This window comes from Polistes fuscatus, unplaced genomic scaffold, assembly GCF_010416935.1.
Source record: "Polistes fuscatus isolate 324 unplaced genomic scaffold, CU_Pfus_HIC Scaffold5, whole genome shotgun sequence".
NCBI lineage: Eukaryota > Metazoa > Arthropoda > Insecta > Hymenoptera > Vespidae > Polistes > Polistes fuscatus.
The window spans coordinates 5,861,864-5,889,390 of record NW_025113129.1 but is presented as its reverse complement, the minus strand read 5'-3'; the positions used below and the strand labels follow the sequence as shown (position 1 = coordinate 5,889,390).

Genomic DNA, 27,527 nt, shown 5'->3' with positions numbered 1-27,527 from the left:
TAAAAAGGGTCGATCACCAACTCCCCGAACATATACTAACGACATTATTATTTTTGTTTCAGATTTATCTGACGTCCCAGAGAACCTACCACTTCCAGCACCAGGCTCAGAGAGTCCTCAGGCATTGAACTACTCTCAGATAGCCTCAGCAGCAGTCGCAGTGTCACAGGGTGCTCAGGACCCTTCGGTTTCGAGTACGGAGACATTGTTAAGGAATATCCAGGGTTTACTCAAGGTTGCAGCTGACAACGCGAGGCAACAGGAGAGGCAAATCAACTATGAGAAAGGTCAGTGGCAGGGCTTTCTTAAGACACTTGAGGGCGCTCTCCACAATTTTATTATCTTTCAGCTCTCCCAGAACTACATTAGGAGGCATTAGTAAAACTTCTTCTTTCTTTCCTTCTCTCTTATTTCGATTCATCGATCGATCTTTCTTTCCTTCAACGTACCTAATAATTTGTCCCTTTTTTTTAAACCCATCTACTAACTCCTATCCTACATTTATTTTTTCTTTCATTTCTTTCATTTCTTTTAGCCGTCACCATTTAAAACCAGTTTTCAATTGATTTGATTTTATTTTACATAACAAAAGTGCCAAAGCGATTGTTAATGAAATGTTGACAACGATCCAATTCGTACGTGACAAAAAAGGATCGTATGATTGATTTTTTTGTTTTTTTTGGGGATCGATCGTCAGGTCGTTTAGACGATGATTTTTCTTCTTCTGTTTGAAACTGAGTTTTTGGACAGTTATTATTAGAGAAAAAAAAACATAGTAATTAGGAGTTAGTTTAATGATCGTATTCTTTATGCAAAAATTGATAGAATTACATGAATAATTTTATAATGATTATAATGATCACTATGGCACTCAAATGACTTCATCGACTACCCGAACATCCTTAGAAAAGTTACATTTAAATCAAATTAGACAATTAATTATGGGAGAGCTGTGAAGGTAAAAATCACGATGATTTGCCAGTTCTCGATATATATATATAAATCATATTTTAATCATACTTATGCAAATTAGTATAATACGAATAGGATAGAAACACTCTGTTACCCTGATAAAAAAAAGAGATTTGTACGACTAAGTTTTGTGCACCAAGTGCACGATAACTAATAATAATAATAGTAATAATTAATAATAATTTCGAATTGATCATGATTGAGAAAATTATGTAAATTGTAGGATCTCTCGTCGGACGATGATCAATCCATAAGAAATTTTGTTAATACAAATCATCTTTTTAAATCGTCGGACGAGGGATCTATCATAGAAAAATAGATAATCGTATATAAAAATAAACTTAGATATATATAAGTATATATGTGCCGGTAATTATGAGTGACCTAAGTCAAAATATTATACAAATCTATTTTATGATGTGTTTTGTAATATAGATAATTAATATACAAAATAAATCATAAAATTCATTTTTCTAATTTTTTCACTTAATCAAGTGTCATAATTATCAGTACATGTATATGTAATATTAATCATTGTGTTTTATTAAATATATCTATATACATATACACACACATATACATATATACATATATATATATATATGTATTCACACATACGTAAGATATATTAGATAAAACGTTAAGTTTATGCGAAGGTAGATCATATTAAATAAGTTTGAACAGATCTGATTTTTGTTTGATTTAATGATCGACGTGAAATCAGTAATGGGTAATATTTAACTCTATTAACGATTAAATAAGTTAATTATCGTTAGGTATTATATATAATATATAATGTTGATTCTCTATACTCGAGCAATGGCAGGTGAAAAAAATGTTGTAGATTTTTTTTGTTTTAATCATGCAACAATAGAATACTTAATTATGCAACACCTTACAAACATTTGCCGTTGATCGACTATATGATTTTTAAATAATCAAATGTTCGAAGAGAAATCATATCGTATCGTTTATCGTTTTCCTTATTAATAATTATCAAAATATATAAAGCGATATGCGAGAGACCTTGAGAATGAGAGTAGTAGTGGTGTAAGTCGAGAAAATAGTTAAGAACACGGAGGATTAATTATTTTTTATTTGTTCAAATTTTTCTTATTTTTCTTACTTTTTCTTCTAAATTTATTTCATTGCCATTAATATACGTGTTTTTTGTTCGTTGTGAATTGAAAGAAAAGAAAAAAGAAGAAAAAATCTCGACCTTTACAAATACACGGAAACTCAGCATTCTCATGGATTGAACTTTCTTCTTGTCATACGTAATTGTCATAGTTCTTCCTTTCTCTCTCTTTCTCTTTCTCTATTTAATATATTTAGTATTTAACGATTATCATGCAATGACTGTCAAGAAAAAACAAAATCAACCAACTATTTACTATTTTACATTGTTTGAATTGTCCAACATGTATATATATACACACACACACACACACACATATATAAACAAAATCTGAAATAAATAAATCATCCAAATCTAATATGATTATTCGTACGTGTCTGTCTAATTTCAATCGAACGATATATACATACATATACATGCAGAAATAAGGTTGGATCGTCGCATGAAATTGGAACGAATCGACTTGCACCACTATCGACTTCCTCAATGGACAGTAAATTAAAGGTCGTAATAATTTGTTTATTAACCCTTTTTATACTACTCATTGTTCATCTTCATCTCTAAATTGTTCTTTGTAAAAAAGAAACTATTCCTTTAATCATTGATATTCATTCATATTTACTATTATCTGAATGTTTTATCTTTCTCATAAACACATTAAAGCAAATCTAATAAATTTTAACATACAATTGAATTGAATAAACGAGGTCAAAGTTCAATCATACTAAACCAGCACGTTTACTGTCCATTCCAATACAAACATCTATCTCTCTTTCTATTTCTCTAGTACTTGACCATCTTCTTCATTCCCCCCTCTCATCCTCTTCCTTTAAATTCTTTCCCTTGTTCATACCGAGCATCGAATTCGTCTCTGCGGCTTATCCCGAAATTTTGGCAAGCGTTTTAAGGTTCGAGTTAGCAGTCTCCCCATAAACACGAGTTTCGATAACCGAGTGTGTGCTACGAACGTTCGTCGGTGTGTACATTGTGGTCGGCGTTTAATAAATTCCAACCGAAACGTAACCCCGGGACTTTAATTACCCATTAGCCGATACAAAGTGTCATTTTCAGGGCCGTTAACTAATGCGTTCGCCAGCTTTAACGGTAGGAATGCCAGGCATCGTGGCCGGCCAAGCTACGAGACGCTTAACCAACCGACCAACCACCCCCTCCCCCACCCCACCACCCCCATCCTCTTCATTCTATCTCCTTCTCTTTCTCTTTCCCTCCTGCTTCTTTGTGCTCTTCCAATGGTAGACGAGAAGATTTTGGAAAACATCTTTTGTTAACTTTTATATTATTTCTAGAATAATTATCAAAAATTATTTTTATTTATCGTATCCAAATCACGTAATCCTTCCAAACACTTTAGCAGCAACCAATTTGAGAAAACCAAATTGGGAATTAAAAAAGTTTTATAGAAACCTTTTTTTTATAGTAATTATCTAAAGTAATTCAGATGATATTATTGAAAACAATTTCTTAAGATCAAAATTCGAACTTTTTAGTGTCTGATAAGACGTTGAAAAAATTATAAGAGAAGGATAAGAAGAAAACAGTAAAGAGGAGATAAATAGAGAGAGAAAGAAAGAGGATGTTTTAGTTCTCGAAAGCAGATCACCTTCATCGAAACTGTGGAGCATCCTCCCCTTTGTTCTACGATTCCTTTACTTGCCCTAAGGAGGAGTAACAAAGAGAAAGATAGAAAGAGAGGACACGAAATTTAATACGAAGGGACACTTGGCTAACAGAGGTGAGGGGAAGTTTAGGCGCGGACGCGAGTCGGTTACTTTGGACACGTGAATGCTAACGAGTTCATCTCGACCTCGTTGCGACGTTAAGCCAGCAAGAATGCAAGACGTTGTTATTGCTGGCTGGCTTAGCAGATCTCTCCCTCCTTCGGCCAACCCCTCCCCCTCCCTCACCCCCTCTATCTGCCCCTTACTTTCTATTTTTTTCTTTTTCTTACAGTGTCTTTAAGTGTATTTATACACATAACGTATACACGCTTGTGAGTATAAATATGAGTATGAGTATGTATATGTGCGTGCATATATTTATATATTACATGTATATATATTTTGTAGTATGGAAGAAAAGGAATAGGGGGAGGGAAACGGAAAGGGAGCGAGAGAATCGGAAAGAGAGTTAGGAGTAGAGAGGGCCGATTTAATACTCGAACGAACCAGCAGCTCGTTTTACACCAGATGGGTTTACATACGGCCGCTATCGCGTTACCAGTCGTTCGTTGTGCGTCTATAGGTATAGATAGAAAGAAAGAAAGAAAGAAAGAAAGAATGAAAGAAAGAAAGTAGGAAAGAAAGAAAGAGCAAGAGGGAACAAAATATCGTTTTATATAATTTACAAGATGTTATTCACCGAAAAGATATTGAGAAAATGTTCCAATGAAAATATATTCCACACGCGATTATTGTTCTTTGTTCACATTATTTGATTGATTGTATAGAAAATTATTGTAATAGGTATTTTTGATAGATCGTTCAAAATGTCCTTTTTTGGCTTATTAGTTTTTCTTTTTAAAATGGATTTTTCTGTCTCTCTTTCTCTTGCAAAGATAAATCCCCTTGCTACTCCTCCGAACTCTCTCTCCTCGTTACACGTTTTAAGGGGAGAAGAAAACCGGTGGAGATCGTTAATAGAAGCGCGTTGTCGCGAGAACAATTCTCCATCGTCTTTGGACTTTTACCTCCAATTTATGCTATCCCTTACCTCCCACCCTACCCTCTCTTATAAACACACAAAACATATACATATGCACACACACACACACATATATATATATATAAAGAGTAAGTTGCTCCAGGATAATGACTCCGAGTCTTCGTGCGTAGACTCCTGCGAAGGAACGTAAAGAAAAAGAATCAAGAAATAAAAAAAAATAAAGGAAAAAATACACAGAGAGAAAGAGAGAAAAATCGAAAATCGAAGGGGTCCTGATAAGTTAACGCTGCAGTAAGAGGGACAATATGAGCCGGTAGGATGCTACGTGAGAGAAGAGAACTTGCTATCTTCGATCCTCGACCAGATAAGACCTTGGAGGAGTGGGGGGAGTGGTAGAGGAGAGGGTTTCAAAGAGTGAGAGTAAAGAGAGGAAGAAATAGAGATAGAGATAGAGAGAGGGAGAGAGAGAGAGAGAGAGAGAGAGCGCGAATTGTGCGAGCGTCGTAACCAAGAGGGACCCACGTAAGGGTATAAGGCCCGGTTAAAGGCTCTGCAGTGGAATATAAAGAGGGGATTGAGTTGTAGCCGCGAGTGGAGGATCTTATGTAGATTCCTTGTAGATCGTGCACCCGATTCGATCGCGATCGGCTACCCGGTACCTGGTTAATTAAAATTGTAAAGGCCCAACGTCTTCTCTCTCTCTTTCTTTCTTTCTTTCTCTTTTTTTCTTTCTTTTTTTCGTTTACTTATTTTCTCTCCTCTCGAGTTTTTCCATCCTTGTTCCTCTCTTTCTAACGTTCTTTAGGCCCACCACTGTCTCTCTCTCTCTCTCTCATCTCTCTTATTTTTTTTATTTTTCTTTCTGCCTCCACTTCCACGATCGAGTCTCCCCCATAAAGTCAGTCGAGCTCCGATTTTTGGTCCCCGCTTGGGAGGCTGCTTACGTGAAATCCTATTATCGCGAGCCACGACGATGCTCTCGGGCTACCTTTCGATGCTTAACCTAGCTAACTGAAAGAAGCTGCCTTGAAAAACGTTCCAGGATGCTGCTGTTGCTGCTGCCTTATTCTGGATAATCTCTCGTCGCGTTACTTTGAAAATAGAGTCAAGTAACTCTATGTTAATACAACGTGCATATCTATAGTTATACGTATCTATGTAAGTGTGTGTACGTTTAAAACTGTTTATTAGTATAAGAATCTTCTTCGGGAAGCAAAAATCAAATAATTCAATATATATTTTCTTTGTATGGATGGATTATGTTTAAGTACGTCTATCGTGAATCTTGTAATCGCAAGAAGAAGCTTATACCTTCATCCATCTCTCTCTCTCTCTCTCACTCTCTTTCTTTCTCTGTGTTCACCGATATGAACGCGCTCTGATTGATTTATGCTTAACCCTGCCAAGCGACGACCCTCCCGCCCTCTCTTCTTCCTGAACGGTAAGGTGAGCCTAACCGAGGCTATCTCTATATCGGCCCGAGCGAGTAGCCATTATCGTGCAAACTATATACGCACACGTGTATCGATGCCACGTTCTTTTTATTTTTTCTATTTTATTTTATTTTATTATTTATTTTTTATCTTTTATCTTTCTTTCTCTCTCTCTCTCTCTCTCTCTTTCTCTCTTTCTCGTACGAAGCAACGAGCCAAGCAGAGAAGAGAATCTCTTTTCTACTTGCTTACACTTGTTATTTTCTCATCAACAACAACCTATGGTTTTTTCTTCTATTTTTTATTCTTATCTTTTTTTTGGATTTTATTTTATTTTATTTTTTTGCATAAAACATTGTTATAAAACACATGTGAGGAATTTTTGTTCTTGTATTTATTTTTTGTTCATCGATTCAATAGGAAAATATCGTTTACTCCGCGTTATACTCATTTTATCTTCGAGGTCATCAACGTTATCTTCGTGCGGTTTTACTCGTGCCGGATGTTTGCTTTAATTAGTGCCTACAGTCTCAGTCTCTTTTAATTAAGACCGAAATCGGTTTATTAGCTTCGGAATACTAACTTTGACCATGAACGACAACCGTGCTTAGGTCTTTACGCGTTAACAACCACGTTTCACTATATATACATTTTCTTATTTTCTTTCTTTCTTTATCGTTCAGTTAAATATCACGGATACGGTCATTCGTCGAAACTACCCTTTTATTTGTATCCTTTAAAAGATGAACGTATTTCATCGATAAATAGGGACACATACGAAAGATGCTTTACGACGATCTTTGGAAGATTGATTTATCACTCGAATAAAATTTCATTCTGCGCGTTAGTTTGTTTCTTGTTAAAATAATGATAGAACATTTCAAAGAAAATATTTGAAAACAACTTAACTCGATAGAAAAATCTTTTAGATATATGTCACATTAGTATATTTAAATAATTATTTAAATTTTCATATATTAAGAGAGCTCTTATTGTTAAAAATAACGACAAAAAGTATAAAATAAAATAACTAGAAAAATATTATGAAATTTTCTAGTAGTTACAGGTATTTGATGGAAATTGAAAATAATCTTTTAAATGAGATTATTATATAGAAATCTGAAAGGTGATTTCTCTTGAAGGAAAGAAACGATTGTTCGAGTTGCTATTAGAATCGAGAATCTCTCTCTTTTTCTCTTTCTTCTTTTTCTCTCTCTCTCTCTCTCTTTCTTTCTTGAGAAAGAGGAAGGAAGAAAGAAAGAGGGAAGAAGGCAGTCGCCGAACGACTTCCTCCGCGTACATCAATNACGACTTCCTCCGCGTAATCAATTACGTCTCTCGTCGCGTTCCCATTATTAGCCGCCTATAATTTATTACTTTCTACCTTAATAAGCATAATAGTTCCCATGCTATTCTTCGTGGCAGCAGTAATCGTCGTTCCTGACCGTTCTCGCATTATACATCGACGAACGAAAGAGAGAGAGAAGGAGAGAGAGAGAGAGAAAGACTCTGGAACGCAGTATGTGTGTGTTTGTGTGTGCGTGCGTGACCTCTGACCTAGAGACAATCGTTAAGGTAGCGCATTGGGCGGCGTATACACCACTCAGGTCCACAGATATTTAATTACCCTCGAGTGGCTCGTACCTGTACTCTCTACACAACAGAACTGCAATGAAACAAAAATCGAACCTTTCGAAAATAAAGGATAAAATAAAAATGTTAATAGTTAAATCAATGTGAATTTGAGGCACAAATTTATGGAAACAATTATTATTTATAATAAAATCGTATCGAGTGCTTATACTTTTTCAAAAAAGAGAACTGAAACAACAAGCAAATATTGTTTTTTCTAAAGACAGAGAACGAAATTAAAAATGTGGCAAAGAAATGATCGCTAAATATCATTGAAAAATTTTCTAAAATGACGATGTCCTACGAATATTATGAACATAATAATATTTATGATGAAATATTGTAGTCCGTAATCGACATGAATAATATTGTAACGTGTAATTTAGTAGGATAAGGTAGACACTCATCCAACGGAAACTGGACAACGATGATCGTTTCGGTTTTTTGCAAGCGCGTCACTCTCCTACCTTTTATAATACGTCGTTCTCGTAACTCGGAAGCCTTAGGCGTGCATCGACTACAAATTGTCGAGCGTAGTTTGATCCGTGACTCACGAGTATCGGGTAACACCTAACCAACCTTGAAGGATTCAATAATTTTGAGAAGCTCGCTAAATATGAAGAAAAATGATCTCGACTATGAACATTTATTCGTAAATGTATTTTTCATATAACTATATAACGTATGCACGTTGACAAGTATGAATTTTATTGAAACGATTATCACGTCACTCGTTAACATATTCCATAAGGACAAAAAAAGAAACAGAAGGATCATAAAAGTGTATTTGTCACATGGGAAGGAAAGAAGGAAGGTCTTTAAAAGTTGCCCATGTACAAAGTCGGCATTCTGGTGTATCGAAAAAGAAGCGAACGTTCTTTAATGGGACATCTCGGCGTTCAGGCCAGGGTGGCCCCGTTGTGTTACTCGTTACACCCTGCCGCGAAGAGCAACCTTAGTGGGAGAAAGAAATAGAAAGAAAAAAAGAAAGAAAGAAAGAAAGAAAGAGAGAGAAAGAAAGTATTCGGCAACATATACACACACCCAAGAGATATGCATTCGAGATCAGAATCATTTACGTATATACGTATACACACGCGCGTGTCCATACATACATATACACACTAAACCACAATTACAGCATCCTAAAGAGCTCCAGAAAGAAAAGTAGAAATAAAAATGCGAGACAATACGATGTAGGCAGCAACCCGTTGTCGTTTACCACCTTCTCCGAGCCTTACTTCCTTTCTACGGACACAAAACCGAACCTGGAACGCAGCGAATCGTCAATTAAAGAAACCACCGGAGTTTCTCTTAGCATAAGCCACCAGAGAATCTTCGAGCCTAACAGTTGCTGTTGTTCTTGCTGTTGCTGTTGCTGGTGCTGGTGCTGGTGCTGGTGCTGGGTGCTTGATACTTCATCCTTTTCTTTTTCTTCCGCTTCTTCGTAGAAAGAACAGCTACTACTTGCTTTTAGGTTGGACTTCTCTAAGAAGGTAAGAAGAGAAGAAGAAGAAAAAGAAGAAAGAGTTGAAAATGGAGAATAAACGGGCTCTTTCTTCTTCTTTCTCTGTGCTACTTCGAAGGTGAGAAAAAGAGAAAAGGATGAAGAGCGTTAAGAATTTAAGAGCGAGGACAAAGCATCCAATGCCATCAGGCTGGATAATAAATTACGCTTTTAACGCTTCGAACTTATACACCGCTCGATTATTTATTTAACAATAAAACTAGAATTTTTATCGACGTAGTTCTATTGCAAAAACAAAATCAAAAAAGAATTTCTTTAAAATAAATAGAAAGGAAAATATATATATATATTTAATTTTATCAATGAAATATTGAATATTTTAAATGTACCGATCGTTTAAGTATTTGCAACTAACGAGGAAAAAAGAATAAAGAATTGAGGATGAAAAAATCATTAGATAATGTTGCGTATAGCAACTTTGAAACACATTCTTACGACGTATAACGATAGGATTTAACAATAAAATTCAAAGAATATTAATGACACCGATCGGCTTGATTTCCGTGCTGAGATATACCGCGTAATCCCTGCGTGTAGGATGCCTTTCCGGCGCGTAGGATACAAGCACTTTGCTAGGAAAAAGGCGGAACGATAAACCACCCTTTCTCTGCCCTTCTCCTTCGCTACCACCTCCATTCTTCGCCCCTCCCTTTGACAAAGAGACATCACGTAAATCTTCGATTTAACGATCGAGGAGACATCGATCCTTCCTCGGGGACAAAAAAGACATCGGTGAGTAAGAGAATAGCGTTGTTTCGTATCAAATATGTGTGTAGAAAGAATGAGTGAGAGAGAAAGAACGAGAGAAAGAGAGAGAGAGAGAGAGAAAGAGAAAGAACAAGTTGAAATTAAGTAACAAAACCGGCCAACTCTCGGCTTCTTTCCATGAAAAAGAAATCCCTTTGGTCTACGGTAATTTCGCATCTGCGACGATTATAAAGCGAAAATTTACGAGCATTCGCGAACGACGTAAAGAAGAGAAGGAGGAAAAAGAGGAGGGACACAACCTGCTTGCAAATCTTTTTTTCCATTCTCTCTTTCTTCTCCTCGTCGACTTTGTTCTTCTGTGGATTTTATCACCGGCTTGTATTTAAGTACCACTGTGTTGCGTGTGCTCGTAGCCGTCATTCTTGTTGTTGGGTATTTTCAAAGTGTCTCTCTCTATCTATCCTATTATCTATCTCTTTCTCTTTCTACTTTTTCCTCGCAGATTCAAATCGTTGAAGAATTCTTAGAAATCGTAAGATAATGGCTCTTTTAAAAAAGGAAAATCATCGTTAACGATATTAACGTTGATACAAAAGTTTGCTTTATTATTGTACAATTATGTTTCTTCGAATCGTAAAAAATTCATCGTAACGAAAAACAACAACGAAATTTGATAAGAATTGATACAAAGATGATTGGTTTTCGTTCAATCGTATATCATTCTTAAGTCAACTTTGATTTCTTTAATCGTGTCAATCGAATTATTCATTATTTCTATATCAGAAAAATATTTGTATGTGTGTGTGAGTGTGAGAGTGCATACGTGAAAAACAAAAAGGAAAAACTTGACCTACCGCAGTTTTAACTACCGTTCAATTATATAGTTTGCTTTCGAGTTGTCGCACGTACGAATAAAGCGTGTAATTTACCGGCAATAAAAGGGCAGTAGTAAAGGCCACGTGAGAGAGGATAGAGGTAAGAGAAGGATGAGGAGGATGAAGAGGGGTGAGGAGAGGAGAAAGGAGGTTGAGAGAACACACTGTGTCGTTAACGACGCCGTTTATTGCCGCGCGTAGCGAATATTTTGTTACAACGCGACGATCATTTCGATCTCCTGCCACTCGATGGGAAGTCACGATAGAAACCTCTCTCTTTCTCTCTCTTTCTCTCTGCCTGTCTGTCTCTCTCTCTCTCTCTCTCTTTCTCTTTTTCTTTCCCTTTTTCTTTATACATTTTTTCAAGATCCTAAAAAATCGTGTATATATAATTCACATATAAGTAAGTTCACTCACACCATTGTAACATTGTTTTACCATTTTATCACATTTTTTATGTTTCTGCTTATCCAAAGCTCACGTTTTCGGTATATTCAAAGATATATTTTTTCTCATTTATTGCAAAATGCGATAAACACTTATCTAGAATTGAAATTGTGTCATAAATAATTTTTATATTATTTATAATTAATTAGATAATAATTAATTGATTGAGATATATCTTGCATATCTTTTTAATAATTATTTTTAATATTAGAAATAATTTCAATGATAAAATAAAATAAAAAAGTATATGACGTCGTGTAATAAGTAAAATTATCCTATATATAGTCGTGTAATTATTATTGTTTAATTTGAAAATCGTAGTCGTTGTCGTTGAAACTAGTATAATAACTCCCACAAAATATATCCTTAAGATACACCCTACTTCTCATTTCCGAGAAATATTTCCTGATTAAGAAAATTATTACAAAAATTATGAAAATTTTCTCTAAAATTGAAATAGTTCTATACATATTTGTTAATATTATTAAAATTAATTATCTAACTAATTGCTTAAACTACCTTGTATATCTTTATAATAATAATAATAATAATAATAATAATCTTTTATATTAGAGATAATTCAAATGATAAGATTAACAAAAATGTATATGATGTCGAGTAATAAGTAAAAGAGTACTAATTATTATCGGAATAGCTGACAGTTGTTTAGTTTGGAAATCGTAGTGGTTGTCGTCGTTGAAGCTAGTGTAATAACTCCCAGAAGATATCCTGGAGGTCCCCCCCATTCCCGAGAAGTAAGGATTATCTTTAAACGCGAAAACGCTCTTCACCGTATCTTCCAGCGAGTTCGAACGGCGAACCATCTTTTTCCTCTCTCTCTCTCTCTCGCTCACTCACTCTCTCTTTCTTTCTCAGTATTTTCTGCAAGCATAAGAAGAGTTCTCGCGACCTCGTCGAGATATCGAAACTATTTTACTCTCCTAACGATCGAACTCTTACAACCTAACTCTTCTTCCCCTTCCTTCTTTTCCTTCTCTTCTCCCCTTCTTCTTCCATTCGCGTTTAGGTAATCGTTTACAAACGCGCTAAATTTATACGCTTAGAGTAGGTATTCATTGTTATGGTGTTATTATATTACTCGTAATCGTAAAGACAGATATTATACAAAGAGAAATCATTATATTTCTTAACACTAAACCTTTTTGAAATGTTTAATTAAAATTCTTCATTCAATTTTTAACGAACTTCACTCTACATTTTAATTTGCAATTATTATAATTATAAATTATTAAAGTTAATAAATTAATATTATATGAACTATTAATGTTATTAGAACTGTTATCTAGAGTTTAATGTTAATATTATAATAAAATTAGATTATTTGAATCATCGATCATTGAACATAATAAAATATTGAAATGATGAATTATTTAGATTTTAATTGAATGATATTTATAAGAATGTTAGAGTAGTAAGATATGATAATGGTAAGGTTTGGAAAGCATACCTAAATATAAAGTAAGACGAAGTAAGAAGTTCCGATAATCCATTGGTTCGAGCGCCTTCGGGCAAGAAACCCGATGCCGACTATGAACGTCGGTAGTTTTAGCCGAGCTTCTCCACTAGCTAGCTTGCGATCTAATCCTATTTTCGTTAGATCCGTTAATGGTTAATGGGAGGCAAAGTGGTCAGCGACCGGAACAAGAGCTAAGTCCGTCTTAAATCCCGCAGGAGGGAAACCCTTGTAGTCCTTAGCCAAGGACTGTAATCCGCATGGGATAACTATTGCCTTTCGTTCTCGCAACGAGTCTAAGTCAAATCTATTTGGTAGAATAGGAAGTCCATGATCAAAGCATCATTCATAAATAGAGTTCTTAAAAAAGAAATAAATTTTATAATAAAAATATATACAATTATGTTAAATATCATTGTATTTTATTTTTGAAGACCGTGTCTAAAGATCAAATTTTTTAAATTAGAAAATAATTAATAGAAATATATTCTATTATGAAAAATTTATTTTAATTATGGGTTACCATTGCTTTCCATTCTCGCATTGAGTCTAAATGTAAGTCGAATCTATTTGGTAAAATTGGAAGTCTATGATCAAAACATTATTAACGCAAAGAAGAATTGTGTTAAAAATTATAAAATAATATAGAAAAATAAATTGTATTACCGATAGTATTTATATAAATTATTGTATGCCATTACCTTTCGTTCTCATATCAAATCTAAGTCAAATAAATTTGATAGAATAGAATTATCTATGATCAAAAGATCATTCTCCAGAATTTAACAATTCGATAATAATAAAAAGAAATAAATTTTCTCACGAAAATATTTAAAATTAAATTATGAAAATATTGTTAGACATTATTTAGAAATAATAAAAGTAAAAAATAGATAATATTGTAAGACAATTCAAGTTTTAGGAGTATTAGAGGTAGTAAGGACCATGCCTGGAGGACAGGTCGAACTTTCCAATGTACACTTAATCGTTATTCAACTATAATATTCAGGGGTAGAAACAATAATATTCTCTCACCCCCAGAAATATTATAGGCTCACTCACACCCTTTCTCTCTCTCTCTTTCTCTCTTCTCCTTCTTCTTACACTGTCTCTTCTCAAATCGAGCCTTAGGCAAATAGTACAACATGGAGATTAATCGGGATTAGGATTGGAAAATTTATGAAAGTCCAATGGCACCATCGAAATAGGTTTATACGTATATATATATATATATATATATATATATATATATATGTATATATGTATGCGTATGTATATTCTATAGTAAAACGTCGATGTATCTAACGTTTACTATACCTGTCCTTAAATCTTATCGTCTATCTAATATCTCTTAGAAAATTAATTAGTAACCTTCGTGATTCGAAGAAAATGCTATTCCGCAGCCGGCGGCGCATCTTCGAAATTCTAATTTCCACGAAGGAATCTGGCGGAAGCTATGCAAATAAGATTCACCTAAGTGGTATCGCGAGAAAGAGAAAGATAGATAGATAGAGTGAGTACCCTAGGTTGTAAATTCTCGAAATAATCCTACGGGTTAATTCCATGCACGACGCTTTATTGCCGTTCTTGATCCGTTAAAATTGAATTGCGAAGAAACATTAACCAATTTTATCTTTATCTATGTACGTGTATATGTGTGTGTGTATGTATTCTTAAACTAGATATAATTAATCATAATCTAATTATCGTCTTTATTACGACAAAATTGATTATTCATATGCACAAAAAATAAGACTTGATGATTATAAGAAATTCAGAAGTGAATAAATCTTCTATTTAAGTGTTTCATAGGTTTTAGTGGGCGGAAGGGAGTTAGGAGGAGGTTTTAGGGTGAAAGGAATCGACAGGGTAACACGAAAACTACATTATACTATTCAAACGATTGCAAGGCACGGCGGGTAAGTTGACATTGTTGTTTCTGAGGGTGGCCTCGGGCCGTGCGAATATCTTAGCGCGCTTGGGTATAAGCCATATACGTGTACACGACGTCGTACAAGCCCTCCGGGGATGTGAACGCTATACAAGCCACCCCCTACCCTTAACCCCAACCTCCCCAACCTCCCAAACCCCCTAACCCCCGAAGTTGCCCCCTCCATCCCTCCATCGGAGTCCCAAGCCAGAGCCTTCAACCCCCAAAACCAGAGCACCGTCTTCTTGCTGGCACCTATATACTAATCAATAACCATGAATCGCTTCGGTAACGGTAGCATGCACGTTCCGTTGCACCGTTATTGTTACAACGCGGCCGGCGGCTCGAATTAGCGTGAAAATTATTATCGCCGATCGATTCTAAACACCGATAATGTCCACATTCGGATGGAGCTGATGATATGTGTGTATGTGTTGGAAAATGAGAGGGAGGGAAAAGGAGAACTGGATTTACCTTACGAACGGATTAAACCTTGACGAGTTATGTCATGTATGTATATGATATAGATCACGCGTACTATGATTAGATATTTAATTATTAATCTCTCTCGAAAGTAACTGTGATACTATATTTTGTTTTTTTTTGTTTTTGTTTTTCTAATTATTTACTAGATTCTTTAAGTCATTCGTTAAGGCTTTACATACGTCTAGAAGCGCCAAAAATGCGCTAAAAGAAAAAAAATTTTTAGCAGGGATAACAATAGAAATTAATAAAAATAAATAGTACACATTGTTTATATATTGGTATTTTAACTTTATACAAAATTTTATATCACTTTATTTTTACAAAAATTACTATATAAAAAATCACGTGATCCACAATACTAAGAATAAAAAGTTGCTCCATGGTCGGTATCATATCTCCAGTAAATATTGATCGATGTACAAAATTTAAAAAAATTCTTGTAAAATAATATTGTAATTATAGTTGTCGAGCCGGAATTTTGAATGTCGGAAAATTTAGCAATTTATGACAATTTAAAAAAATATACGTCATAAATTTTACACTTTAATTATTTTTATAAAATTTTTAAATCAAAATATCAAAAGTCCGGCTCGACAACTATAGAGAAAATCATTTCAAATATTAAAAAAAAATCACATCAGAAAATATTAAAAACTGTATGAGTTATCATGCAGACCGTGGCGGAAAAAGTAGTTTCGAGAAAAACGCGTTTGTTTAAAGTTTGAAGTGTCTCAAACAAAAGACAGCTATCTGCGCGCATCAAACTCTCGACGGGTAGTCACATTTTCTACCATAACTTTGGATCTAAGGGAATTTTGTGCAATCGACTTTCACAGAAATAAGCCTAAAACTATAGAGAACAAGAATCTGTTAAAAAAGAGAAATCAATTTTTTGAAAATTCTGGACGTATGTAAGGCCTTAAAGGGCAGAAGGAGAAGAAAAATGAAATGAAATGTTATTAAACTAAACTAAATTCTAATGTAGGTATACATTTATTCCATTTAGGAGGGGTAAAAGGTTCCTTCCTTAAAATCCATTCGCACAAAACTCGGTAGAATATAACTCTCGATTTATGACCCGAGACACGATTAGGGTTCCTCTAATTGACGTTAGAATGATAAAACGCGAAGTTTCGTATCGCTACTTTGGAGAGATCCTCAGCTCGCTTTTCTTTTGGTCTCTAAGGCTTTTTCTCATACCCATTCACCGTGCTAATATTAATTCGTGCAATTTTAATGCTTATCGTGGCCAAATTTCAATAACGCCATTTTCCTTCTCCCTCTTTCTTTTTCTTTCTCTATGTCACGGTAGCATAATTAATTTTCTTTTCTTCTTTTTATCGTGACGAACTTCTCGCGAACGCCACCGTTCCATTGGGGATTCGTGAATGATGAACCAAACTTGAGTTGGAAAACCACTCAAATTAAGAACAAAATGTATATGAAAATACTCTGGATGATCGTAAATGATAATTATCATTTAAATCTCAGAACGATTCGAAAAATTTCAACATCGATGACGACAAAAAAGGAGAAATAAAAGAAAATAACAGCGAATAATCGTTGAGCATTTTAGGAATCAAATCGATACGAGGAATGATCTTCGAGGTTGATACAAGGGTTGGTATTCCAGGGACGATCTCTAATAAAGTTCAATTATCCTTGGAAAGGAGAGAGGAATAAATGAAGAGAAAGAGAGAAAACAAGTGTATAAGCAAGGAAGCAAGGAAGCAAAAGCAGCGCGAGAGAGAGATGATAATCTAAACGATCGCAAAGTGGGCTACAGAAACGCGCCGAAATTGGCAATAACAGAGTGGCGCGGGGTTCATGGGACGTACGTATACATACACACATACATACCTATATACATATATATATATATATATATTTATATATATATGTATAAGTATATGTATATAGTTGGTGTGCCTCGGCGCGAACTTCCTATTCTGGTTAGCATTCAAATTGAATCTTCGTGGCGGCCGGTCGTGAAGAGTTACCGCCGTTAATGGACCTCGCAAACGCTCTCAAATTGCTGCCAGACTGCTGAGACGCAGGCCCTACCTAATCTACCAACATGATTCTCTTCTCCGAGGCTCATCGTTCTCTTCTCCACCTCCTCTCCTCTCCTCCTCCTCCTCCTTTTCCTCCTCTTTCGTCTCCTACTTCGTCTCCTACTCTCTTATCCTTTCTCATCGAGAAGACTCGCACCCTTTCTCGTCCTTCGTATCGCGACTCGTTTTCGATGCCATGTGCTGTTATACCAAAATTTCTCATCTCGAACGAACCTCTCTCGTTAACGTGTTAACTTTCAATATCAATGGTAAACTGTTTGAATTTTACGATCTTTAACGATCCCTTACTCTACGAGATTGATTAAGTTGATATTGGAATAGACGATAATCGATGTTTATGGTTCGTAAGAATTTTTTATTCAAATTATTAACACTGTTATCTACTTCTTTTTCTTTTTTTTCTCATTTTTCTTGGCCTGGTAAAAGTCAAAATCGAATCTACCAAGCAGATATATCTTTTTCTCTCTTTAACAAGAAATTACAATAACGATCCTGAGTAAACTAAGTTATCTCGGTATATCGGGCAATTACCGCTGACATTAGGAAGGAAACTTATCAGCCGCAAAGAAAAGGACCGTGCGTAGTATCCTGCGTGGCTCATTGCGTCGGAGCCAATGTAATTCGAGAGGTAGACGAGCAGAAAAAAGAAGAGAAATAGGGGCTGAATTTTCTGTCTCTTTCATTCTTTCTCCACTTTTCTCCCCCTAACTAACTCTCCTTCAAACTAAATTAGCCCGCTCGATTTGGAGAGGCCAAAAAACGTTTTATCGCGTTACCAACTGAAAAGTGATTTTGAATTAGCAAGAAAGCAACCACAGAATCAAAGAGTTTCGAATAATACTCATGAATATATATAATATTTGGTCCGAAAATTAATTATTAAAGTTAACGAATAAAATTGTTGCATATGATAAAAAGGATGAATTTCTATTGAATTTCTATTGAATTTCTATTGAATTTCTATTGAATTTCTATTGAATTTCTATCGAATATGTTCTTGTCAGCAGTATAGTAGTCAAGTTTGTAAGAGTATTTGGAGACTCCTTCTGAGAAACTGTCGTCGAGATTCGAAATGGCTAATTTAGCGTGCTGGCTCCCATGGGAATATGCCAAGTTTCAAAGTTGGAAGCGTAGCGAGAGATCGAGTGGATATAGGAGATAGGAAGGAAAGCAGATGAGAGAGAGAGAGAGAGAGAGAACATGTCTTGAGAGAAGGAAAAGGACGAATCCGACGACTTAATACAATTCTATTAGACGTAACTATGCGAGCTCTCTTGCATGCCCATCGCCGTTGGATTTAATCGTCCGACCAGCCAACCGTACGATATTCTACCTCTCCCATACTTTGGTCGGATCCAATAGGAACGAGACTCTCTTATTATCAAATTAATCTAACCTTCGTGAGAGAACCGTCATTATCATATAACTCTCTATCTCTCTTTCTTTTTCTCTTTCTCTCTCATCAATAATTTTCAAATTCATCATTTTGATACTAATTAATTTTATTATAATATACTCATCGATTATTTCTACTTTATAAGATAGACCGCTCATTTATTAATTTATTTTTTAAAGTGTCCATTCGTAGTATTATAACTGATTTTTTAAATATATTTAAACATCTGCACAGGTATTAAACTTTCCATATTTTATTTACAGCCGAGTTAAAGATGGACGTTCTTCGTGAAAGAGAGGTGAAGGACAGCCTAGAACGCCAGCTTCAAGACGAGCAAAAAGTTCGAGGTAAGTAGCAAACGATATGAGGATGCAATATCCCCTTGACATACTAGTCTATACTATACTGCACTATACATTCATACGTACATACAGACTTACATATATTATATAGAATATTTTCTAAGGTTTCAGCATATTCTTCTTCTTTCTTATGTCGACATTGAACGATCATTTGTGACGATTTCTTTCAATACTAATTTATTCATTTTCGAGTTTTGTATCATTCATCGATGTCACATATATCGAGCTTGTCTTTCGAACCCTGGAGTTAATTCGACGATAAATCAAGAAGCCATAGAAACTGAACACCAAGAGAACGGAATAGAAAAAGCTAGCTCGCTAGATAGATAGATAGATAGAGACAACGTGTTAGAAAGTCTAAGCAAGATCCAGGTAGATTACTTACCTTGTACGATGCTATTATTCTCGAAGAAGCTTTGCAACGCAACTTGTCGTCTTTCATCCTTCTCCTTTTCCACTTTCTGTTTCCTATCGTTCATTAGTTAGTTAGTTAGTTAGTTAGTTACTTGCTTGATTCCTTCATTTCTATCGGTCTAAGTCTTACATTAGTGTCTTCTTCTTCTTCTTGGCACATTTAATGGAAGGAAGGAAGGAAGGAGGACAATGGAGTGTCGGAACCGGTGATCGCTCAAGCAACTTTGTATCGGACATCAGTTTGTAATAGAATAGTTACGGCTAAGGTTTGCCTTCTCCCTATTCATTTTGATTATTCAATTTGATTCATGCATCTTCTAGTAAAATAAAAGATCATTTAAAATGTATAACAAGATAAGTACTCGTAAAAACATTAACAATTTCTCTTGCAAATTTCATTAGCAAGACTTTTGATAATTTCCAAAATATTGAAAACGATTTAAAATATTCTGTCTCAAATCGTACTCAAATCATTTGTGACTACTATAATCTCTTTAATCTAAAACAACTAAACTTCTGTCCTGACTCTAAATATCTACTTGATCTTATTTTTTCTTCCTCTCCTGAATTATCTATACTTTTCTCTACCGACCCTTATCTATCCCCTGATAAATATCATCCTCCATTGAAGATCTCTCTTCCTTCCTTTTCTCCTTTCAAGCCTTCTAAGTCTACTACCATCGGGAAAAACTTTTTCAAAGCTAACTACGTGGCTATTAATGAATATCTCTCCTCTATTAATTGGGACAATACAATTAAAGACCTACCGGTTGATGACTCCGTTCTATTTCTCTATTATCATCTGAAACATATCATAGATCAGTTTGTTCCCTCGCAGCGATCATTTCATTCTCGTTTTCCAACCTGGTTTTCTAATGAACTCATTATGTTAATAAAACAAAAAAAATTACTTCATACACGCTTCAAACTACCAATCTTTTTGATGACTACCTATTGTTCTCTAATATTAGAAGTAAGTGTAAATTCTTGACTAAGAAATGCTTACATCTTGCGAACTAAAATGACCATTCCTCATAATATGAAATCTTTCTAGAGTTTTATTAACTCGTTAAAGAAATCATCTATCTCCGATTCCTATACATACAATGGTAACATGTTGAGAGATAATTTATCTATTTTATTATACGTCCAATAATTCTACATCTAGCCACTGTAACTTCGATTATAAGATTTCTAAATCTAACATCTACGTTTCTAGTCTTTCTATTAATATTGGTGATATTTTCTGTAGGAATAACTGCTGTCCAGATTTTGATAGTATATTTAGATATATATTTTCTAAAATCCTGTAACTTTCTCATATTTAGAGTATTATGGTTAATATTTAATAAATCTCTGTCTGATGGCATCTTTCCTACATTCTGAAAAACATGCCTTGTTAAACCTATTCCAAAAAGAGATATATCCCCCCTATCTAAATTTTCGACCTATTTGTGTTTAAAGCACTATTCCTAAGATCTTGGAAGATTTAATAAGTAAAAAATTATCTTTCATATTCAAAAATACTATGAGGTATATCTCAGCAGCATGGATTTATTGCTGGAAGGTCAACCATGACCAATTTTGAATTGAATACTACCACTTTCTTTCCTCTCATATTGAAAGAGGCTTTCATATTGACGCTGTTTATATCGATTTCAGTAAAGCTTTTGACTCTATTAATCACTCAATATTATTAGATAAACTTAAACTGCTTGGTCTTAATAGATGTTTAATTTCCTGGATGACCAGTTTTTTATCCTCGAGAATCCAAATTGTTCAATTTAAGGACTCATTCTCTAGAGAGATTAAAGTAACTTCTGAGGTTCCTCAGGGCTCCCATCTAGGCCCTCTTCAGTTTGTTCTTTTCATGTCATGTTTGTTTGTCATGTTTTTAAAAACTCCAAATTTTTACTATACGCTGATGACTTAAAAATTTTTAATAGTATTGAAAGCTCTCGCAGTGCTTACCTATTGAGAGAAGATCTTAATAGATTAAATGAGTGGTGTATAAATAATAAATTGTCTCTCAACTTGTCTAAATGTCATATGATTTATTTTAATTGTAAAAAAAACTCCAACTGTTTAACTATTTTATAGATTCATTTATGTTATCCTCTACTGACTCTATTAGTGATTTAGGCATTATTTTCTCTGCTGATCTTTCTAAAAATCCTCTACTATCAATTGGTTCGACCTATACTTGAGTATGGTAGCGTAATCTGGTCTCCATATACCATATCTCATATTCATGACATTGAAAAGGTTCAACACAATTCCTTAGACTCGCAGCTGCTCATAGTAATCAGCCTATGTCTCTCTCTTGTCATGATTATGATGATATTATCAAATTTATGAATATGTCCACGCTGAGTAAGAGGAAGATGATATCTGCTGTACTGTTTGCTTGTAAAATTTTTAAAGGGTTTATCAATAGCTCGGATATCATTCAACTTTTCTCCTTCAATGTTCCTTCAAAAAATCTTAGGAATTATGACCTATTACACATCGGCGCTCATCATACTTCGTATGCCTATCATAACTGCATCAACAGAACATCTAAATCAGTTAATCACTTTCATCAATAAATAGATCTTTTTAACCAATCTATATCCTCTATTAAATTCTGTTTAAATTCACTGTAGAATTGTCTAATTTATTGTAATTTACTATAAATTTTATTTATTGTACAATGCATTGTAAATATCTTTATATATATTTTTTTCTTTTTATCTGTAATACTACTTCTATTATATATATATTATTTATATTTATATTATTTATCAATTTTTTTGTTGTTTTACTTTATTCTTTACTTTTTATTGTTTTGTTTCTCTTTTTTATGTAATAATGGGTTTATCCCGTCAACGAACAAATAAATAAATAAATATTATTGAAATACTTCGAATTAGAAAAAAAATAGACAAATAGATAGATGTCTCTATCCTTCGTACAGATCCTTTGATTTTCAACGTCATACATCGACAACTGGTTTAGCGGTTTCAACGAAAAAAAAAAACTGGCTGAGCGAGCAAATCCGTACGTGCTCTATGCGTTCGTAAGCGCATATGTATATCCATCCATACATAGATCTATACAACCATACATACAACCATACTCGAATCCAATATCGCGAAATTTTCGCGAGCAAGCTCGACGTCCCGCTTGACGCGGGCACAATGCGCGAGAGCCTCGATAAATATGTAGAAGTCGCGTGGAATGACGCGTGAATAAGCGTGCACCCCTTACCCCCTAACCCCTACTCCCATACGCCCCCCCAGCTCTCATCCTTGTCCCCCCTTCACTCCGCACCTTCACCCGCACTCCTCGTTTGTTATTAAAAAATGAAAAGACCTTCGGTGACGTGCCGACGATGCTGCTCCAACTCCCCCTCCCCTCTACCTACCCTTCCCTCCCTCCTCCTCTCTTCTTCACCCTCCTCTACCCCTCTTTTTCTTTCTTTCTTTTTCTCTCCATCGTGCTATGATCCAAAAAGCAAAAGAGATAGATTTATATATAAAAAAAATTGTGTGTTAGAGAGAGAGAGAGAGAAAGGGGCATTTAGAGATCCTTTGTTGTTCGTCCTGACGTTTTTTTAAGTGGATCAACCCGTTGTATCAAGAAATGAATTTTATCGGCGAATAAAAAATCACACCGGTAGACCATTGTTTTCTCCCGTGAAAAATATATTCGATGGTGGTTAGTATACGTGATGCGAGAAAGAGTGAGTGAAATAAAAAAAAAAGAGAGAGAAAAAAAAAAGAGGGTAGACACGTGCGAGTCTACAGGGCGAGTCAATGACTATTGTCAGATCGAATTATTTCTCTCGGTGCGAAAAATAAAATTGTTCCTTTTTTATTATCCAACAAATGCATAAATAAGGAAATAAAAATGTCCCATATCAATTTGAAACAAAAATTTCATTAATTTATTAATTTTCTAAACGCATTTGCATCGAGTGAGTCGGAACGTTAGGTTCAATCAAATAAAAAGTCATTTCATCTGACTATAGTTACTGAATCACCCTATATGTTTACGTATATTTATAGATGTAGGTGGGGAGGGTGAGGGTGTCCTCGTCATTTGTGGCTTCGCTTTCTCTCGATTCGCAGGAAAAACGACTTGGCGGGGCCGGACGTTCGCGGTAACACGAGACTGCGACAACAGCAGTCCATTAGTCAACCAGCTCAGTGTCAATACATGAATATGACAGACAGTCTCACGGAATAGCCGACCAAACCCACTATTCTTTTTTCCTCTATCTCTCTTTCTCTTGTTCTATCCATGTACGACCCTTCCAACCTGAGTCCAAGACCATCCTCACCCTCCTGTCCCAACCCGACACTACCACCGAGCCTTATGATATCGCAAATATAGGAAATATTCTCTCCCTTCGTGTCACCTTATCGGCAACCTTTATCTTCGATGACATTCTCTTTCTTTCTTTCTTTCTTTTTCTCTTTTTTTTATTCTACACATGACTGAAAAAACATTATCGGAATATAAATATACGGTGACTTTGTTTGAATAATTTTGTGGATGCATGCGAGAGAACCTAATGCATATTACTTTATAATATTTTTCAAAGTTTTTTTATTGAATTGTGATTAATATTTTCTCATTTTTAGTAAAAATGAAATTATATAAAGAAGAGTTAGTATTAGAAATAGTATTTAAAATAATATCACGTTCTTGCGTTATAGAACGTTATTATCTATTGCAATTGTTAGAAACAAAATGAATAACCGTTTAAAACTATGAAATTAGAAAAAAATAAAGACACAATGTAAAAAGGCAAAAGGAATTAGCTTGGAAGAAAGTAATTTGCTTTTGTCTTTCCGACGTCTTAAAAACAAAAACAAAATAAAAAAGAAATGAAAAGTAAATTAAATAAAAAAGAAAAAGTATAAAGAGGCGAGCCTTTGCAAGTTCGTTCAGTTCGTTCAGTTCGTTCAGTTCGTTCGTACGATTCTCCGAGATGATTGATGACCGGCCAGTCCCACGGATATTTACGCAGGTACTTCGTAAGACCTTTGCTCATTCGACTAATGACCGTCTTGTAAGAGATACCGTGTCAATCTATAGCATATGTCTGGGTTTAACGAGGGCGTTCCTACAAGCGTTTCTCTTTCCTTCGCGAACTCTACCACACCCATCATCCTCGAGAATACATGTGCATGAGTCTTGGTACAATATATACATACGCGTGGATAACAAGAAATTACTATTAGTAATCGAAAACAATTTAACTTTACAGGTACTCAAATAAATAGAAATTAATTTTATTAATTCAATTAAATAAAAGTTAATTTGTTTAATTTTCAAAGAACTAAACACTTTGTATTTACCGTTTATATTTTTTTTGTTTTATATTTACAGTAATTATTTCTCTTTAGATCTATAATAATTATATTTATCAATTAATTTTATACACCTTTATTTAACGACCTAAATTTGTCATCGTTTCAAAGAAATAACACATTTTGTATTATTAATTATTATTTTGCTATTTTATTATTAATAATTCTTATACACCTGTATATATTTGTTTAGATAAACATTTATTTCGAAATCGATTAGTTACTTAACTTTGAATGATTATCTTGGCATCGACTACGAGTCTTGTTTCAGTAGTTCGTTTTTGATGGTAACCAGTATAATGGAAAGAGAAAGACAGTAATGAAGAGAAAGAGAGAGAGAATTGAAGGCACGAAGAAGGTAATAGTATCTGTATAGTATATGAAGAAAGGGAGCAACGTTATTAGCCCGTTTAGAGGCGAGCTTGGCATTTCGCTAAAGGTTGAAATCTTCTCGACCGCCCGTTGAGCGAGCATAGGGTGGAAAAGAGGGTAGTGGTGATGTCGGGTAGAGAGGGGAGGAAGGGCCTTGAAAGAGGGAGTTGAATGTTCTCGTATTATCTTGGCAGGGGTTACGAAACAGTCGTCGGTCTCTCCCTATCGTGTCAGCGTCCTGCCAAGGGGATGATGAACCATGTCTTGCGAATAAAACAATAAGATGACCTTTCTCTCGACGTTTATCATTATAACCTTGCACCTTGCTTTAATAAAACATTTTTTATACAAATTTTTAGGCTTCATTTCTAAAAAGAATAAAATGAACGTTCAAAATAGAAAGAGAGAGAGAGATATTATAATTTTTAATATAAATAATAAAATCTTGTTTATGCTGCAAAATTAATTATTTAATAATATAGACAAAAAATAATATAAAAAGGAAAAGAAAAAAAAAGAAAAAAATATGAAATATCGGATATGTCGGAACAGTGTTACTTTTCATCTCACGGTTAGGCTGACAATGTTAATGTTAATATTATTATTAGTATAAGCACAGAAGAGACTAAGAGATCACAGCTTAGGATAGAGAGTGCTGTCTGTAAAAACAAATAAAACGTTACGTACGTTCGAAGCAAGCTTCTGGTTCAGATCCTCAAGCGGATATTCTGGCTGCCATCTTGGTGTCGGTGGTGGTAGTAATCTTCGAATGAACGATGACGACAACGACAACGATGACAAAGACACGAGAATTCTAAACTTTCATAAGCAAAAACCTTCTCTACATATATATGTATATAATACATACATAATATATACATATGTGTGTGTATGTGTGTGCATGCGTTAAAGGCCGAGAACCGCGGAAGCTCCAGAACCGACAGCTGCCTTTGCCGTTGCTTTACATGGAGCTGCGGCCTCCCTGTAATTAGCCGAACCGTTTGTTGCAAGACGCGTCGAAAGAAACACCCCTTTCTCGAAGCTACCCTTTCCTCTCTTTTTCTCTCTTTCTCTGACACTCTTTTTACCTTCAAAGAAAAATTATATGCACACCGATTAATCTCACAAAGAAAGTAGCACCAACGATAACACTAATTCCAAAGTAATATTTTTTTTTCCTTTCTTTACCCCTTTTTTTCTTTACCTTTATTTATTTATTTTTCTAATTTCAGCTAGCCGTCGATTTTCTTTTTTCTTCTACGTTCAGTACTCATTTGACAATCTTCATAGTTTTTCATTATTTCGAAATAAATTTGATTCTATTTCTCCTCTCGCTCGTTTCTTACTTCCTTCGTGAATATCCGATTCCCATCTTCTTCCTCTTCTACGTCACCTGTATCTAACCCTCCCTCCCCCCATTACACAGCACGTCACCCTACGACAATTCTTCTCATCGAATGTAATTAACTCTTTTGGGCGTTGATAGTTTGCTACATTTTTTTCGCTTTTAAGGGTTGCTAAAGCGTATTGATTTGTCCTAACGGAAAATCCGACTCGAAGTATAATTACGAGATATATACACAATGAAATTTATTTGTTAAATAATTCAAATAAAATAAAGAAACGATTTATTTCTAACGTTTATATTAAATTATGGAATTTCTTGATCTCGAAGTCGATGTTTCGGGAAGGCGTTTGAATTATCCGTTGACAAACGGATTCGAAATGGCACAATCAACTGAGCGAGATTTATACACGTACTCACCCTTCGAATTAGCTTGTCCGTAATGCCTGGATCGGGTGTCGGTGTAATTGGGACCCGAGGGAATTTGCTGCGTTTCGGGAACCCCCTATTCTCGAGGACGACTACCCATAATCTCTTTCTCTCTCTCTCTCTCTCTCTCTCCCTCTCTCTCTCTCTCTAATTCATTTTCACTCTCTCTATAGTCACACTTCGTCCCTGAATTTTCACAGTTCTCGTCTGTCCATGATTCCTCACCAAACACAAATCACCAAATCTTCTATAATAAATCGAAAAGATAACAATTAAAGGAAACTACAGTCATACGAAGCCCTAAGATCATTTGAAAATCTGTAGTTAAACGTTGATAACGTAATTCTACGCTCTTCAATCATTAATTTCATTATTCAATTGCGTTTAATTTTTAAATATTTATTTTTAATATACCATTTCATTTTTTAAACTCATTAAATTGTAGCATTGTTTTATTACAAATTATTAT

At 34.8% G+C, this 27,527-nt stretch overlaps 1 protein-coding gene across 9 annotated transcripts in view; it reads left to right on the top strand.

Moving 5' to 3' along the window:
- LOC122522451 (dachshund homolog 2) overlaps positions 1 to 27,527 on the top strand; it is a 213,124-nt gene that overhangs the window by 144,038 nt on the left and 41,559 nt on the right. For all 9 annotated transcript variants that reach the window (XR_006305059.1, XM_043643602.1, XM_043643596.1 and 6 more), the window contains 2 exons: positions 63 to 287; positions 19,040 to 19,123. Coding sequence is in view for 8 of the 9 variants with exons in the window: in XM_043643602.1 (XP_043499537.1) it covers positions 63 to 287; positions 19,040 to 19,123 (309 nt within the window). In the remaining variant the exon portion in view is untranslated. The remainder of the gene's footprint in view (positions 1 to 62; positions 288 to 19,039; positions 19,124 to 27,527) is intronic.